The sequence below is a fragment of the Plutella xylostella genome, chromosome 17, assembly GCF_932276165.1.
Source record: "Plutella xylostella chromosome 17, ilPluXylo3.1, whole genome shotgun sequence".
Classification (NCBI taxonomy): domain Eukaryota; kingdom Metazoa; phylum Arthropoda; class Insecta; order Lepidoptera; family Plutellidae; genus Plutella; species Plutella xylostella.
Genome location: NC_063997.1, coordinates 1752981 through 1770752, shown reverse-complemented (window position 1 = coordinate 1770752; position 17772 = coordinate 1752981). Strand labels below are relative to the sequence as shown.

General features: G+C 38.6%; 1 protein-coding gene across 1 annotated transcript; it reads right to left on the bottom strand.

Moving 5' to 3' along the window:
• Positions 1-245: 245 nt before the first annotated feature.
• On the bottom strand, positions 246-4829 carry LOC125489827. The gene is made up of 3 exons (XM_048627082.1): positions 2119-4829; positions 673-681; positions 246-316 (listed from the first exon to the last, which is right to left on the bottom strand). Exons 1-3 carry the CDS (start codon positions 3815-3817, stop codon positions 279-281), a joined length of 1746 nt encoding a protein of 581 aa, XP_048483039.1. The 5' UTR covers positions 3818-4829; the 3' UTR covers positions 246-278.
• Positions 4830-17772: the final 12943 nt, after the last annotated feature.

Genomic DNA, 17772 nt, shown 5'->3' with positions numbered 1-17772 from the left:
ACAAGCTAGTTCAGCTATTCTTTCGACCGATAATTTTACAATATCTTTCCTATCCTTACATTATAAATTTTTCTTTACAAATATTAATGATCCTCCTTTGTCTAACGATTTCCTATTAAATGAGCTAATAACATTGTAATTTTTTACATTAAAATTCATGTCATCATTTTTAAGGTGATGCTCAGTAATACAAATTATGTCTATGTCGTATTGTTCTAAAAATAACTCTAGCATTATAAGTTTGCGAGAAAGCCCCTGAATATTCTGGTGTACAACTCTCAGTTGCTCATCTCTTGTCGTGCATGGCAGTTTAAATTTATTATTATTTAATCCTTTATTGCACAAATATATAAATAAGTGTACAAAGGGTGGACTTAATGCTAAAAGCATTTTCTACCAGTCAACCCACAGGAAGTACAGGAGAAATAATGTTAAAGGTGTGCAAAAAAAAAGAGAAAAAAAAAGAAATAAATTGCAATGTCACTCAATAATTATTGTACCTAACAATAAATAGAATACATAAATAGAAATAATATAATAAAAAACTATAAATATATACTTGTATAAATAGAATACACAAATAGAAATAATATAATAATAAACTATAATATATACTTCTATAAATATATACCGAAGAAATAGATAAATATATTAATATATTATTAATATCATTTACATTAGGTTCAGGATAGGCTGTCATACTTGCTGAGGTAGTGAGCACGAGTTAAGCGTTTAAACACGTTGCGGGAAGGGGCTTTTCTAATATTGTCAGGAAGATCGTTCCAAAGTCGTACAGCTGTAACCGCAAAGGAATCAGACATAAAGCCAGAGCGGAAGGAGGGCAAAGCTAAAAGCAAATTGTGAGAGGAGCGAAGCTGCCTGGAGTGGGTATCTGAAAGAAATTGGAACATTGACTTAAGATAGGGGGGAGTATTAGGCTCGTGGAGGACAGAGAAAAGAAGACAAAGGATACGCAAGTTCCTACGATCGCGAATGGGAAGCCATTTTAGTTTTGAGCGGTACTGAGACACGTGATCATATTTACGGAGCCCAAAAACAAAACGAATGCAGGTGTTCAGTAAGCGTTCAAGCTTACTGAGCAGTGCTTCAGTCAGGTCCAGGTAGCACACATCCGCATAGTCTATAATGGGTAGAAGGAGAGAATTAACTAAAGCGAGTTTAGTGTGCTGCGGAAGGAAATTTTTCATGCGAAGAAGGGAGTGGAGAGAGGCGTAAATTTTGCGGGACACTTTGTCCAGCTGTGGTTCCCAACTCAGGTTTTGGTCAATCATCAGGCCAAGATCAGTAACAGTTGGAGAGAAAGGTACCACTCTACCATCATATTTAACTGGCGGCACAGCAGCATAGTCCAGACCTGATAATAGCCGTGAACCCCCTACGATTATGGCTTGACATTTGCTGGGATTAACGGAGATGCCGAAGTTTCGAGACCATTGAAGTATCTGCTCGAGATCACCGTTCACCCCAGCAATGCCCGCGTCTAGCTCATCAAGCTTGACCTGGTTGTAAATTTGCAAGTCATCGGCATACAAGTGATAGGAACATTTAAGATTAGAGGTTACAAAGTTAATAAATGTTGAAAAAAGTAAGGGAGATAGAATGCCGCCTTGAGGAACACCAGCAGACAAGTCAGCCCAGTCAGATATGACAGAAGGGCCACAGCGTATTGCCTGCTGACGACCACGAAGATAAGAAGAGAACCAGCTAACAGCGGGGTCGGAGATCTTGTGACATTGAAGAACGGCAAGCAACAAGTCGTGGTCGACGGCGTTGAACGCATTGCTAAAGTCCACCAGGACCAGTATTGTCACCCGCCGATCCTCCATGGCACACCTGATATCTTCAGTCACTTTCAGTAAAGCTGTGGTCGTACTATGACCCGGCCGGAAACCAGACTGGAATGGGTTTAGGAGATTGCCTTTCGTTAGGAACGTAGTCAATTGATGATGAACTACCGATTCAAGTATTTTGGACAGGAAGGGAAGAATGGAGATAGGGCGGTATTCGTTGGGAGCAGAGGGGACAGGGACCTTGGGAAGAGGAAGCACGAAGGCTTTGAGCCAAAGATTTGGGAACTGACCAGATAAGCTTTTACATTATTACTACTAACTATCGTATCAGTTGGTCCTACTTCTGTTATACTACTTATAACAGGGTCATAAATATTGTAAGCTAACAATTTAGCTATCTGTCGCTTATAAAACTTAGGTACAAATAATGTACTCTTGGTCAAAATAAAATTGTGAATAAATTTATTTGTATCGAAATACATCATCTGTTCCCTATGACCAAATGTCATGTTAAATATCAACATATTTAACTCATGTATCTGAGTGTTCTGCTTATGAGACCGTGAAGCGGAATAGTGAAAGGCACAGATTATCGTTTTCTTGATTTCCATGGTAGAAAGGGCGTCATAGCATCTTATTAAGTCATTTTCTGTCACATCTAAGCTGTTTCCAATTAACAATACTAATGTAGTGTTTGCACTGTATTTTCCTGACAAAATTCTATCTACAATTTGGTTATAAGAAGCCCCTGGCATACACATATTAATGACTTTTTGTTTAAGATAGTCATTTAACATGTGACCCATTTTGCTACCTAGCTTATCTGAGAAGACAATTGTCTCATTAGGAGCTTCTCGAAGCAGGCAGGTACTCGGTGTTGAAGACAGGGCAATCTCGGACCGGTCGCACGGTGACGGGCTGCTCGTCGGGACGGCTGGCTCGTCGTTGCAGACTGTAGTAGCTGGCTCGTCGTTGCAGGCTGTACTAGCTGGCTCGTTCACATGAAGAGTGCAGGCTGGTGGCAGCTGAGTGTCAGTTAGTAGGACACTACTCGTCGCGACGGCGGGCTCGTTGTTGCAGGTTGTAGTAGGTGGCTGAATCTCATCAGGGGGGCAGGCAGATGGCAGCTGATGTAGCTGAGTGTCAGTTGGTAGGACACTGTCTGCTGGCTGCTGGTGCTGTTCAGGTGAAGCACTCTGGTTGAACCCCGAAAGAGGTGCCGACATCTGGGGACTGGTGGTTTTATCCCCAGAGTATGGCGTACAGGTACTATTTAGGGCAGACTCTAAGTTGACCAGTCTGCGCTGCAACATTGCCATGTTCATCTCGTAGTAGCTGTTGCATTCCGAAAGGTCCTGCCTATGGACTAAAATATCCTTCTCATACTTATGGACCAGTAGTCCAAGTCTAACATTTTCTTCTTTTATAGATTTCATTGGTTTTTGTAACTTTCTCAAAGTATGTTGACATCTCTTTATAGATCTGTTGATTTTACAGTATTTTTTCAGTTTATTCGCACCGATAATCTTGGGTGTCACTTTGTGTTCGCAGGGTTCTTTGCAAGGTGTAGTGAGGTCTATGGTAGGTACTGCTTTACATTGTGAGTTGATCAGTTCCTCATACAAAGCGATGGTTTTATCATTTTCATCCCGCTCTTGCTCTTCATTCCGTCTTTGGAGCTCTCCGTTGGCCTCAGCCAGCTGTTGTTCCAGGCTGTGGATTTGCGACAGAGTAGCTTCATGGATGTTCTGGCACTGCTGGTATGACCTCAGTAGACCATTGAGCTCATCACACTTGCCTTGCAGATCTTGGTACTGGATATCCTGTTCTACTAATTGGTTTTTTAGCACTGTGTTCTTTTTTAAGATGCACTCAAATTCCATTTCATTTTCATCCCGTTCCTTCATGAGTTGGTCGGTCAGTTCACGGGATGCTTTGAGGTCCTCCAGGGCTGTCCTCAGCCGGAGTTCCAGGTCACGGGTATGTGCCTTGCTTCGGGACATCATCTTGGTTTTGTCTGAAAAAACACGGGGTGCTACGGTAGTATATCGGTATAGGATATGGGGTGAATAGTCAGAGCACCAGATAGGGCTTATTTTTCAGGGTTTTAGTTACAGAACAAATGTTTATTCATGAAGTTACTGATAATTTATAAGCAATTTGGTAGTAGTAGAATTCAAATTGTAACTGATTTTCACTAATGAATTGTTATTATTTTCTAAATAATAATATAATACTTTGAGTAAGCTAAAAATACCTAATTTAGTTATTTTGTTGACTAGTCTAATAAAAGGATGTTTTGTTAGTTATCTATGTAACAAGTACAGGCATTCAAATTCACTTCCACATATAAGTCAAGTGAACCGAGCACACAAGTCATAGAAGGATTTAATTCCCTATTCCTAAACTCCTAAACCAGGACTACCTACTAGACTACAGGGATGGGGAGCAGGTAATGTTAGAAGGGAATATTTCTAAATAAAAAGTTTACTTATAAAATGTTGTTTGAACAATTTGATCCTATGTATTGTGGTAAAATTTGAAATTAAACAATGAGACGGGACAGGGAGACTACAGTTTAGTTTAGGATAAACTAAGTTACTTACTAGGTTTTAAATAGTAAAGATGAGATTGAGAAGAGAAATAAAAATAACTAAAAAACTAAGTTAAATACCTACTTATTAGAAAGAAAAGGAAAGTAAAACGGCAAAGAAAGTTAGAATATCTTAATTTAAACTAAGTATAAAGGCTAAAGGGAGGGAAAACTAGATAATTTTACACAATACTCGCCTGATAATTCGTTGGAAATTTGAAGTTTGACAGGTTATAGGTGGTTCCAATTTCAACCTCATCAATTTGGTTAAAAACTTGTCTTGAGGCTCAAACTTCACTTGTTACACACTTATTTTAAATACATCGATACAATCACACTAATTTTAAGCTAATTAACTAGTATTTAATCAATAAAAAATATTTAAAACTAAGCAGCTGTTTCGTAGACAGCTATTCGCCAGGGTTGCCAGACGAAAAAAAAAAAGTAGTATAAAAAATAAAAATGTAATAATAAAATAGTATAGAAAATAAAAATGAGTTAGTATAAAATACCTTGTTTATTATGTGTTTAAAAAATATTACACATTTATAAAGTGTTTGAAAGCCAACTAACAGCGCTTAGCACAAAATACGTGCTTGATATTTGATGGTAAGGCCCATAATTTTTTGCATTAGTCATGTTGTTAAAAACATACCTCTTTCAACATGAATATAACGTTACTTATTTTAAACACACCGAAACATCCGTTGCGTTTAAGAACGAAACACAAATACAGAAAAGGAAAAATGCCAACAATCGCACCTGCAATCAGAGCCGCAAACGTGTTGGTCCTAAAACAACACGCGGCGACCCCGTGGGGTCACTCTATAAAGGTAAGCGACCACCTTTCGGTATCGCACCAAACGGTGACCACACGGATTGTCATACTGCGTACAGACCGGGCCAACGAACGCCCAACGAACGCCAACGGTTATCCCAACGATGGATATTTATCATACATAATACAGGGCAGATTGCAGCAACGAAGGTCAACGAAACCCGTTCGTTGGCGTTCGTTGGGCCGGTCTGTACGCAGCTATAAATGTATGGAGAAACGGCGTCGGCTATGCCGATGAGGTGGACGCACTTGTGGTGAAATTCTATACAAAGAATACTGAATGCGATGCTTCTATAGCAAACGATTTCAAAAAGGTGGGTTCTTACCTTAAATCTAAGAATGAACAAACGAGAATCTTTATGCAATTGGTACTCTTAATGCTACAATATAGAGTCGTGGTTAGCGCAGTACTTTCGTTCTTCATAAGCTTAATATAAGATAAGATAAGATAGCCATTTATTTCAACTCATTTTTTACATTTACATGCATTACATACATAAAAATTAAAAGAAATCCTAATATAATAATTTATACATTTTTCCATTTCATTCAAATTACAAATTAAATTATATAAGAAAAAATATATTTATAACATTCAAATTAATAGATTAAAAAATAATATTACTTCAATTTGTATTAATTATTTAAAATTAATTTGACATAAAAATTTGACATGTAAATTAATAGCTACATAGGTAATTACTCTCATAAGTGCTATACAATCTTTGTAGACATCGGTTCGATTCCATTGAACTAATAAACTCCATAAGCTATCGCGTGCCGCGGCGAGGCGGCCGGCAGCGAGCTGCGAACCCGCACCAGCTGTTCGCGTCCTCCAGCTGCCGCACCAACGCCGGCAAGCGCGCGCCACTGCAGCGCCTTGTAGCTACTTATAATCAACTCTTTAATGACGCTGACGTGTTCACACTTACTCCCTATTGTTATAAGAAACATATAACTGAAACACTCAATAACTTACACATGTAGTAACTCATACACACACACACTACTTAAATGTCACTTCAATCCTCTTTCCTATCCCCCTCCCCGTCCCTTCCCCTGGGTTGTTTAGTGTTTAGTCTTTGCATTCTTTCGGTCTTATTCATAAAAAGTTACGGGAGACCTATAGGCCTGCTATAAGCAAATGTCAAAAAAACTTTATTCATAAACGATCAATAGCGCTAAAGAACTCTCCAAGTGATTCGTAAAACCTTGATATGCTAAAGTTGGCTGGACCCTACTATACACCTTCCGTAAGCCTCCTCTTGTACAAAAACATGGCGGCCGGTCAACAGCTGTTCTGCTTTATTGACGATTTGACATTTGTTGTGAGTTAATATTTGCTGAAAATAAGTTGCCATGGTAACGTAAAAATTTAATTATTTTTTTTGTGGGTTTTGGCTTGGCCACTGCGCCTTTAAGCCAACGTAAACTTTTTTAAGTGCCGCGCCGTGGCTAGCATAGATAATAGAGATTGATAAATGAATGAAAGTTTTCGCTATTCTTGTTTATGGTTTCGTCGGACCGGCAACTTAATAGGGTAAATGTCAAAATGTTTGGTCTGTGAAATCTATTAGCATCACTATAGTTATTGAAGGTTTACGGAACTATTATGAATAGAGATTTTTACGAAACCTCAAATAGGCTTAATGTGTTCCGTAACTATTGAGCTCAGTAAACCTACTTTAAGGTTTTTTTATGAATAAGACCGTTTGTGTTTAATTTAGTCACTCTTTGTAAGTACTTGCAATTGTATTTAAAAACTTAATCTGTGGATAACGGTGTGGATTGTACACCAAATTACTCTTCTTATATATACGTGTTACATAATGTATGTGTACAATTGTTTGTTGTCCCTAATAAATAAAATTAAAATTAAAATTAAAATAAGTAAAAATAATCTTGAAATAATATAAAAAATTGAGAGATTGTCTGTTATTAGTCCTTCCATAAGCTTAGGAGCACTGAATTGCAAACTACCGACAGCATGACAATTTTTCCTTCGGTCCTTTATAGAGTGACCCCCCAACAGCCCACGACAGCTTCATTACGGGAGGCAAAGGTCTAAACAACTGTCAATACAATAGGACACGTTCCGTTTATGTTCACAGTGAGGTCACTTTATACACGGGAATCGAGCGAGGAATGGATACAATCATAGTTGTACTTACACAGGCCTGTAAAAGTTTTTTTTTCTTTTTATTATTTACCTAATTAAAAATATATAATTAACAGAAACTTTAGAAAACAAAACATCAAAATAATGTGATTTTATGTATAGCTAAACTTGCGTATACTACATATTATATAATAATACTTTTAAGTATTAGACATTTCAACATAAAGAAGAATCTAAGAGCAATAAGATTAAGTAAAGAAATTTAATATTCCCATTGCCCTCTCAGTCGTTTTTCCTTCTTTCGTGGACATTGCGGAGGAGGCGGAGGTCCTTGGAGACAAATATTGTATCTCAGTAGATACTGAGAGATAATAAGGAAATGACTTTGTATTTTAAGCACTACCATGAAGCTGTTATACCTATGTGTCACCCTAGAAAATTCCCCCGTGGGTGGATTCAAGGAAACTCATATCCGAGTATTCATCCTCACGACCCATCACGTCCCCACTGCTGGGGCACGGGTCTCCTTCCAATGAAGGAAGGGTTTAGGCCTAGTCCACCACGCTCGCCTAGTGCGGGTTGGTGGACCAGTAGTATTCGAGTATTACCCTATCTTAATGCATGTACCTAGGTTAAGGTGAATTCTAAGATAACTGATCGGACTAACAACCACGAAGCTATGATCATTATTATGATTGTACACAAATAAGTTGATAATTTAGTATCTCAAAACACTAAATAATCACGACACATCAAGTTTCGTACCCGCAGACAAGTCTTCACCATGGTGATAAGATTGGCCTGTCAGATAAGCGCTGACTCCCACTAATCTGATGGTCTAAAATCTCTACAAATAATATCAAAATGACCAGTTGAGTCATCCCATTTGAACTTAGAATACTGTTTGCTAGCAGTCTTGACCTAAATTAAATTTAATCACAGAATATTTTCTAAATGAATTGTATCCAGTTTTTTTCTCGATCACATCTCTAACAAAACCCTAGTAAAGCACTCGTACCATTAGCTGTAATTTCTGAAGCGGGACACATTCATACTTCCCCTTACAGTTCACTCGCGTTTCAAACTTTGTTATTATCAAAATATGTTTATTAATTTAAAAGCCGAAACCCTGTTCCAGCTAATTAATGTAATGTGTCCCTTCTGTCGCATTGAGTGTGTTATGAGATGGAAGCCGCGCCAAGAGTTATGTGTTGTGCGCATTCTGGAGTGACTTTTAAAAGCTCGTTTAGGTCAAGTAGAAAAGCAGTGATTTAAGTTTCGCAAAAAGGGTCATATTAACACATAAATGATGAATATGAATTGTTGTTTTCTACTACTACGTATATATCATATACTAATAAATTATACAAAATGAGTCTTTTGTAGGTGCACTTCTGTTGGGGCCTCAGAGAATAATAATAATTCTAAACAAATATTTTGTATGCTCCAGACGTAGATCAAGTACAATTTAATATGGTTTTCGCAGAGCCTATTATATAGATCGCCAAGGAGTTTAACCTCCAATTGAAAGCTTCTTTAAACTGACAGTTCGTTGTAGATATACAGGGTGTCCCAAAACTCAACGTCAAGTCTTGAAGGGCTGATAGGCCAGGTCAGGGGTACCGAAAATAATCGTAATACGAGTAACCCTTTCAATTAAGTCGATGGTTTTTGAGAGTTAACCAAATGAATATGCAAAATCTCAAAATCTGTATTTTGAGTTTGTAAAAAAATGTTTTTTTGTAAAAAAATGTTTTTTTGTAAAAAAATGTTTTTTTATAAAAAAAAAATCACACTATGTATATTTTTAGGTTAGTTGTTGTGGTTTGTTATCACATCAAATATGAACAACACATAATTAGATCACTGTCATATCTCGCACCGAGCTCAGCTATAATTATTCCTTCTCTAATTGCCTTCTATTCGATAACTAGGTGTATCAGGTGATCACTAATCAGGTCGCAATGAACCACCTGAGTTTCCATTTAATTAAGCAAAGTCTATAAATTAATTAGATTATCACATATGGCCTCGGATGCGTATTAATTAAGGTGGCAATTCAAGAATTTCAACGAGATTTGCATTTAAGATATGAGATGCAGCGTCAATATTGTGGTATTGTAATAAAGTAAATTATTATGGAAATTCAGTAAAAATTACATGTTTATCTTTATAGTATTGCAGACTAGTATTTCCTCTTGTTTTTAATCCTTTTATTAAAACAAAAGTTTCTTTCTTTTTTTCAAAAATAAAGGAATGGATTTTGCTAGCCAAAATGGTATATTTCCATTGTTAAGTATACTTCCCCTTCAGGGTGCATTACCAAATTCATTTTGTATATGATTTATATATATGGCTTAGTTAAGTACACATACACATACTCACGGCTCTAACCATCGCTTTCACTTACAAATTGGGCTGGTTCATTGGCATATGGAGCAGCTAATTAAAGGTGGTAATCCACTCTCGCATTACCATAGAGTACGGCCCGCCTCCTCATGTGTACACTAGTCTTAATGAAACTGTTCGAATGAGCTTTGTTTCTCTGTATATTCGATTGTTGTTTTTTGTGCACCAGGTTTGTTTTTGTCTCTGTAAAAGCTCCTTTTTGTATAGAAAAGCGCCCTCCTTTAGACATATGTGACGCCCGCGCACCATAGAAACAAGAAGCCAGCGCGACGTCACGGAAAATTCCACGGCCGCGAGCAAGTAAACAACATCCGCCGCCGCCGCTGCCGCCACTCGATGACGTCATGGAAGATTCCACTGCCACTGAAGTAAACAAGATTCGCCGCCGCCGCGTGCCGCCACTCCCCACTACAGAAGCCGCATATAAAAGGGCGCACGCGCGGACAGAAAGGCAATACTCGTGGGGTCGTCTTAGTGCTCACACCTAGCTCTGGTTGCGGTTCGGTCGACCGCGTCGCTTCCGGAGGTCTAGTGCGCTAAGACATAGACCGGCTCAGTAAGTCTGCCTTCCTCAAGCTTGCGTTGTGGTCTTCCCCCGCACACGTTTGCAAGAGCCTGGTGGAACTACGGAGTTCTCGAAAGACCTGGCACTTCTACTAAGTCTGGTTGCGGTTCGATCGATCGCGTCGCTCCCAGAACCCAAAGGAACTGCCGGATTCTGTACCACGTTTATTCCACCCCTGCTTCCTCAACCTCTCTGTAAAAGGGCCTTCAGCCGCAAGCATAATTGTCATATCCAAAAGCATTTAAAAGCATAACGAGTCGCATCAGAATTGTCAATAAAATTAGATTATCGGTTCTTGGTCGTATTCATAGTCTGGGCCGTATGTTGTAATTATAACGTGTCGTTGGTTAAGCATTATATATAAATAAAAGTCAAAGATTTTATCCTCGTTGTATTCGTAAAACCAAATCAGTTGTTTCAATTCAAACTCCACTCAGATAGGTAACCCAAATGATCAGTCATTAGGTTAATTTATGTTAGCGTAGCACCCCCTGAGCTAGCCGCCCCTAAGGCGCTACGTTACATTTGGCGCCCAACGAAATAACCCTGAAAGGGTAGGCCCACTTGTTTCGTAATACTAAGATTTACGTTACATTTGTTGCCCAAAATTAGTAATCCAAACGGGAAGACCATTTTGTTCGGAATTCAGGCCAAGAGTACAAGTAGGTACTTCGGTAGTCTTTCGTTTTCATCGGTCGGTCAAACCACAAGGGAGGTTCGGTTTTTGTCGTATTATGAGTAACTTAGTAGGATACGTCAAAATCGACTCAGTTTAGTAAGTGATTCGGTAGGTTTCAGTAGTCAAACACCAGTCACAAAGAAAGGTACGGTCAGTACAAAAAAGTAAAATAAACCCGGGATTCAAGAAATAACAACGGAGTAAGAAGGAACGAAATAGGAAAAGAAATAAATAAATGTCATCGTGGAGATATAAATTAAAAAAGGAGGATTTAATCAACGAGTTAGAAAAACAGGATATACAGTTACAGTTTAAAGATTTATCAGTAGAGGATTTAAGAAAAACATTAATTAAAAAACTAAGGGAACAAGCAGATAGGGGGGAAGAAATTTGGGAGGAAAGCAGGTCAGAAGAGGAAATGTCAAAAGAAAAGAACAGCACAACGACTGCCAGGAGCCCGACAGACGGCTCAGCAGTCAAGATAACAGCAGAAATACAAGCGAACAAGGAAATCATGCAGGCGGTCTTGGGATGGAATATCACATTTGATAACCACAACGACCCAGTAGATTTCATAGAAACATTAGATGAATTCATAGAAGGCACAGAAGTGAATAAGGAGAAATTATTACACCTGTTACCGAGGATATTTAAAGGACAGGCATTAGCATGGTATAGGAACAATAAAAGTCTCTGGAATACTTGGGACGACTTCATACAAGGATTTCAACTCCATTATTACCCGAATAACCAGGAAAATAGTTTATTAGAACGAATAATCGCGCGAAAGCAAAGATACTTAGAAGATTTCAATACTTATTTAACCGATATACAAACACTAATGAGGCGATACGGGAAACTGTCAGAAGAAGGAAAACTCGAAAAAATTTACGAAAACTTAAACACAAATTACAAATACTACTTCAAACGGAAGGATTTCAGTAACCTTAGCGAACTCATCTCGATAACTAAAGACTTCGAAAAACTGAACGCGGAACGATATAAACCAAGGTCAACAGCAAACGCCGCAACAAAACCAACATTGTCAAGCAACCGTAGACCACCTGACGACGATAGAATACATAGGTCAAACAACGGTCGTAAAATAAATCCAAACTACAACAGCGAAACACACTGCTGGAAGTGTGGAATGCCGGACCACTTAGCTAGAGGATGTAGGAGTCGGAGGGCAATATTTTGTTGTAAATGCGGAATCATGGGAAGAACCAGTTTTAATTGTTGCCTGAAGACAGAATCAAGAGCAATAGAAAATGAATCGTACACAATCAGGGACGTAACGCGCGATAATCGAATATTTATTGAGATACAACTTAACGGGAAGAAATATGAAGCATTATTAGACACGGGGGCAACAAATTCATATATAAACCACGAAATTTACAAGGAATTATTAGACGCAGGAGCAATCCAGTTTGACACAATAAAGAAAGTTATCCTAGCCGACGGAAGCATAATAGAAATAAATAAAGCGCTAACATTAGACATAGAAATAGACGGCATTTCAATAAAACACCAAGTCAACATGTTACCTAACACGAAAAGGATAATAATCGGGATGGATATCTTAAAAAGACTAGGGATGGACATAAAGTGGAACAAGATAGAGGAAAATAAAGATATTAAACCTGAATTAGCAACAAACGAAATGAAAAGCACAGTAATACCATCAGAAGATAGTTTAGATCAAGCTCAAAAAAAGGAATTAGAACAAGTCCTAGATGAAGAGTTCAAGAAATGCGAAAACAGCCCAATCGGTAACAAATGGGTGGAACATAAAATAAAGCTTAAACATAAGGAACCCGTCAAGCAAAGATACTTCCCACGGAACCCAAAGATTCAAGAAATCATTAATGAACACGTACATAAGATGTTAAAAGACGGCATTATAGAAAAATCAAGTAGTCCTTACAGCTCACCGGTAGTCCTAGCAAAAAAGGAAATCGGAGAATATCCTAAATATGATTTCGAGATACAATACCGCAGCGGGACACAAAACAAAATAGCCGACGAGTTGTCTAGGAACCCAGGATACGCCAGTGCAGTCGAAAAACAAAATTGGTATGACAAGAAATTTAAGGAAATCGCGGAAAACCAAAACAAAGACGAAAATTACTGTATAAAAGACGGAAAGCTATATAAAAAAATCACGAACCACTTGTACGGCATGAAATTAGAAGAATATTCAGAATGGAAATTATGCGTACCACGTGAGGAAACTTTAGAAATTTTAGAACAAAATCACGACGACCCAAGTGCGGGACATTTAGGCGTGAAGAAAACCTTGAACAGAATCGCCCAACGATACACTTGGCCTGGGATGTATAAGGACGTAACGAGATACGTGGGCAGATGCGAAGCATGTCAAAGGCATAAACCATCACAAGAGAAAAAGGCAGGGGTAATGCATATAAAGAGTGCCAATGGTAAGAAGAAGAAGAAAAAGAAGAAGAGTAGTGGAAAAAAAAGGAACGGGGGACACCGAAGTGGGATAGTCCGTCTCCCTAAATATATCAGGAAATCGCAATAAGAGCGCGGTTTTCCCTTTCCTTTTCTTTTTCTTTTTAATAGCAAAGGAGCTACATTTTTTTTTATTCTTTTGTTGGTATTTTTGTTTCGTCACAATTTTGACAAAGTTTTTTTTGTTGTTTTATTCTGTGTACTCAAAGTCAAAAGCAGAAGGAGTACTATTTGTTAAAATTTTGTAAAAATAGTTAGTAAAATAGTCGCTTATATAGGTATAGGAGTTTGGACTACTATTCTTGGAATAGTTAGTAAATTAGTTTTTCTAAGTAGCACTTAAAAGTATGAATGTAGTTAAGTTTCGCAAGTTTTGAGGGACAAAACCACAAAAGGATTTCAGAGTATACAACATGTACTTAGACGGTGATTTTTACAGGTAAAAATCTCCATAAGAAGGGGGAGAATGTGACGCCCGCGCACCATAGAAACAAGAAGCCAGCGCGACGTCACGGAAAATTCCACGGCCGCGAGCAAGTAAACAACATCCGCCGCCGCCGCTGCCGCCACTCGATGACGTCATGGAAGATTCCACTGCCACTGAAGTAAACAAGATTCGCCGCCGCCGCGTGCCGCCACTCCCCACTACAGAAGCCGCATATAAAAGGGCGCACGCGCGGACAGAAAGGCAATACTCGTGGGGTCGTCTTAGTGCTCACACCTAGCTCTGGTTGCGGTTCGGTCGACCGCGTCGCTTCCGGAGGTCTAGTGCGCTAAGACATAGACCGGCTCAGTAAGTCTGCCTTCCTCAAGCTTGCGTTGTGGTCTTCCCCCGCACACGTTTGCAAGAGCCTGGTGGAACTACGGAGTTCTCGAAAGACCTGGCACTTCTACTAAGTCTGGTTGCGGTTCGATCGATCGCGTCGCTCCCAGAACCCAAAGGAACTGCCGGATTCTGTACCACGTTTATTCCACCCCTGCTTCCTCAACCTCTCTGTAAAAGGGCCTTCAGCCGCAAGCATAATTGTCATATCCAAAAGCATTTAAAAGCATAACGAGTCGCATCAGAATTGTCAATAAAATTAGATTATCGGTTCTTGGTCGTATTCATAGTCTGGGCCGTATGTTGTAATTATAACGTGTCGTTGGTTAAGCATTATATATAAATAAAAGTCAAAGATTTTATCCTCGTTGTATTCGTAAAACCAAATCAGTTGTTTCAATTCAAACTCCACTCAGATAGGTAACCCAAATGATCAGTCATTAGGTTAATTTATGTTAGCGTAGCACCCCCTGAGCTAGCCGCCCCTAAGGCGCTACGTTACATTTGGCGCCCAACGAAATAACCCTGAAAGGGTAGGCCCACTTGTTTCGTAATACTAAGATTTACGTTACATTTGTTGCCCAAAATTAGTAATCCAAACGGGAAGACCATTTTGTTCGGAATTCAGGCCAAGAGTACAAGTAGGTACTTCGGTAGTCTTTCGTTTTCATCGGTCGGTCAAACCACAAGGGAGGTTCGGTTTTTGTCGTATTATGAGTAACTTAGTAGGATACGTCAAAATCGACTCAGTTTAGTAAGTGATTCGGTAGGTTTCAGTAGTCAAACACCAGTCACAAAGAAAGGTACGGTCAGTACAAAAAAGTAAAATAAACCCGGGATTCAAGAAATAACAACGGAGTAAGAAGGAACGAAATAGGAAAAGAAATAAATAAATGTCATCGTGGAGATATAAATTAAAAAAGGAGGATTTAATCAACGAGTTAGAAAAACAGGATATACAGTTACAGTTTAAAGATTTATCAGTAGAGGATTTAAGAAAAACATTAATTAAAAAACTAAGGGAACAAGCAGATAGGGGGGAAGAAATTTGGGAGGAAAGCAGGTCAGAAGAGGAAATGTCAAAAGAAAAGAACAGCACAACGACTGCCAGGAGCCCGACAGACGGCTCAGCAGTCAAGATAACAGCAGAAATACAAGCGAACAAGGAAATCATGCAGGCGGTCTTGGGATGGAATATCACATTTGATAACCACAACGACCCAGTAGATTTCATAGAAACATTAGATGAATTCATAGAAGGCACAGAAGTGAATAAGGAGAAATTATTACACCTGTTACCGAGGATATTTAAAGGACAGGCATTAGCATGGTATAGGAACAATAAAAGTCTCTGGAATACTTGGGACGACTTCATACAAGGATTTCAACTCCATTATTACCCGAATAACCTAGAAAATAGTTAGAACGAATAATCGCGCGAAAGCAAAGATACTTAGAAGATTTCAATACTTATTTAACCGATATACAAACACTAATGAGGCGATACGGGAAACTGTCAGAAGAAGGAAAACTCGAAAAAATTTACGAAAACTTAAACACAAATTACAAATACTACTTCAAACGGAAGGATTTCAGTAACCTTAGCGAACTCATCTCGATAACTAAAGACTTCGAAAAACTGAACGCGGAACGATATAAACCAAGGTCAACAGCAAACGCCGCAACAAAACCAACATTGTCAAGCAACCGTAGACCACCTGACGACGATAGAATACATAGGTCAAACAACGGTCGTAAAATAAATCCAAACTACAACAGCGAAACACACTGCTGGAAGTGTGGAATGCCGGACCACTTAGCTAGAGGATGTAGGAGTCGGAGGGCAATATTTTGTTGTAAATGCGGAATCATGGGAAGAACCAGTTTTAATTGTTGCCTGAAGACAGAATCAAGAGCAATAGAAAATGAATCGTACACAATCAGGGACGTAACGCGCGATAATCGAATATTTATTGAGATACAACTTAACGGGAAGAAATATGAAGCATTATTAGACACGGGGGCAACAAATTCATATATAAACCACGAAATTTACAAGGAATTATTAGACGCAGGAGCAATCCAGTTTGACACAATAAAGAAAGTTATCCTAGCCGACGGAAGCATAATAGAAATAAATAAAGCGCTAACATTAGACATAGAAATAGACGGCATTTCAATAAAACACCAAGTCAACATGTTACCTAACACGAAAAGGATAATAATCGGGATGGATATCTTAAAAAGACTAGGGATGGACATAAAGTGGAACAAGATAGAGGAAAATAAAGATATTAAACCTGAATTAGCAACAAACGAAATGAAAAGCACAGTAATACCATCAGAAGATAGTTTAGATCAAGCTCAAAAAAAGGAATTAGAACAAGTCCTAGATGAAGAGTTCAAGAAATGCGAAAACAGCCCAATCGGTAACAAATGGGTGGAACATAAAATAAAGCTTAAACATAAGGAACCCGTCAAGCAAAGATACTTCCCACGGAACCCAAAGATTCAAGAAATCATTAATGAACACGTACATAAGATGTTAAAAGACGGCATTATAGAAAAATCAAGTAGTCCTTACAGCTCACCGGTAGTCCTAGCAAAAAAGGAAATCGGAGAATATCCTAAATATGATTTCGAGATACAATACCGCAGCGGGACACAAAACAAAATAGCCGACGAGTTGTCTAGGAACCCAGGATACGCCAGTGCAGTCGAAAAACAAAATTGGTATGACAAGAAATTTAAGGAAATCGCGGAAAACCAAAACAAAGACGAAAATTACTGTATAAAAGACGGAAAGCTATATAAAAAAATCACGAACCACTTGTACGGCATGAAATTAGAAGAATATTCAGAATGGAAATTATGCGTACCACGTGAGGAAACTTTAGAAATTTTAGAACAAAATCACGACGACCCAAGTGCGGGACATTTAGGCGTGAAGAAAACCTTGAACAGAATCGCCCAACGATACACTTGGCCTGGGATGTATAAGGACGTAACGAGATACGTGGGCAGATGCGAAGCATGTCAAAGGCATAAACCATCACAAGAGAAAAAGGCAGGGGTAATGCATATAAAGAGTGCCAATGGTAAGAAGAAGAAGAAAAAGAAGAAGAGTAGTGGAAAAAAAAGGAACGGGGGACACCGAAGTGGGATAGTCCGTCTCCCTAAATATATCAGGAAATCGCAATAAGAGCGCGGTTTTCCCTTTCCTTTTCTTTTTCTTTTTAATAGCAAAGGAGCTACATTTTTTTTTATTCTTTTGTTGGTATTTTTGTTTCGTCACAATTTTGACAAAGTTTTTTTTGTTGTTTTATTCTGTGTACTCAAAGTCAAAAGCAGAAGGAGTACTATTTGTTAAAATTTTGTAAAAATAGTTAGTAAAATAGTCGCTTATATAGGTATAGGAGTTTGGACTACTATTCTTGGAATAGTTAGTAAATTAGTT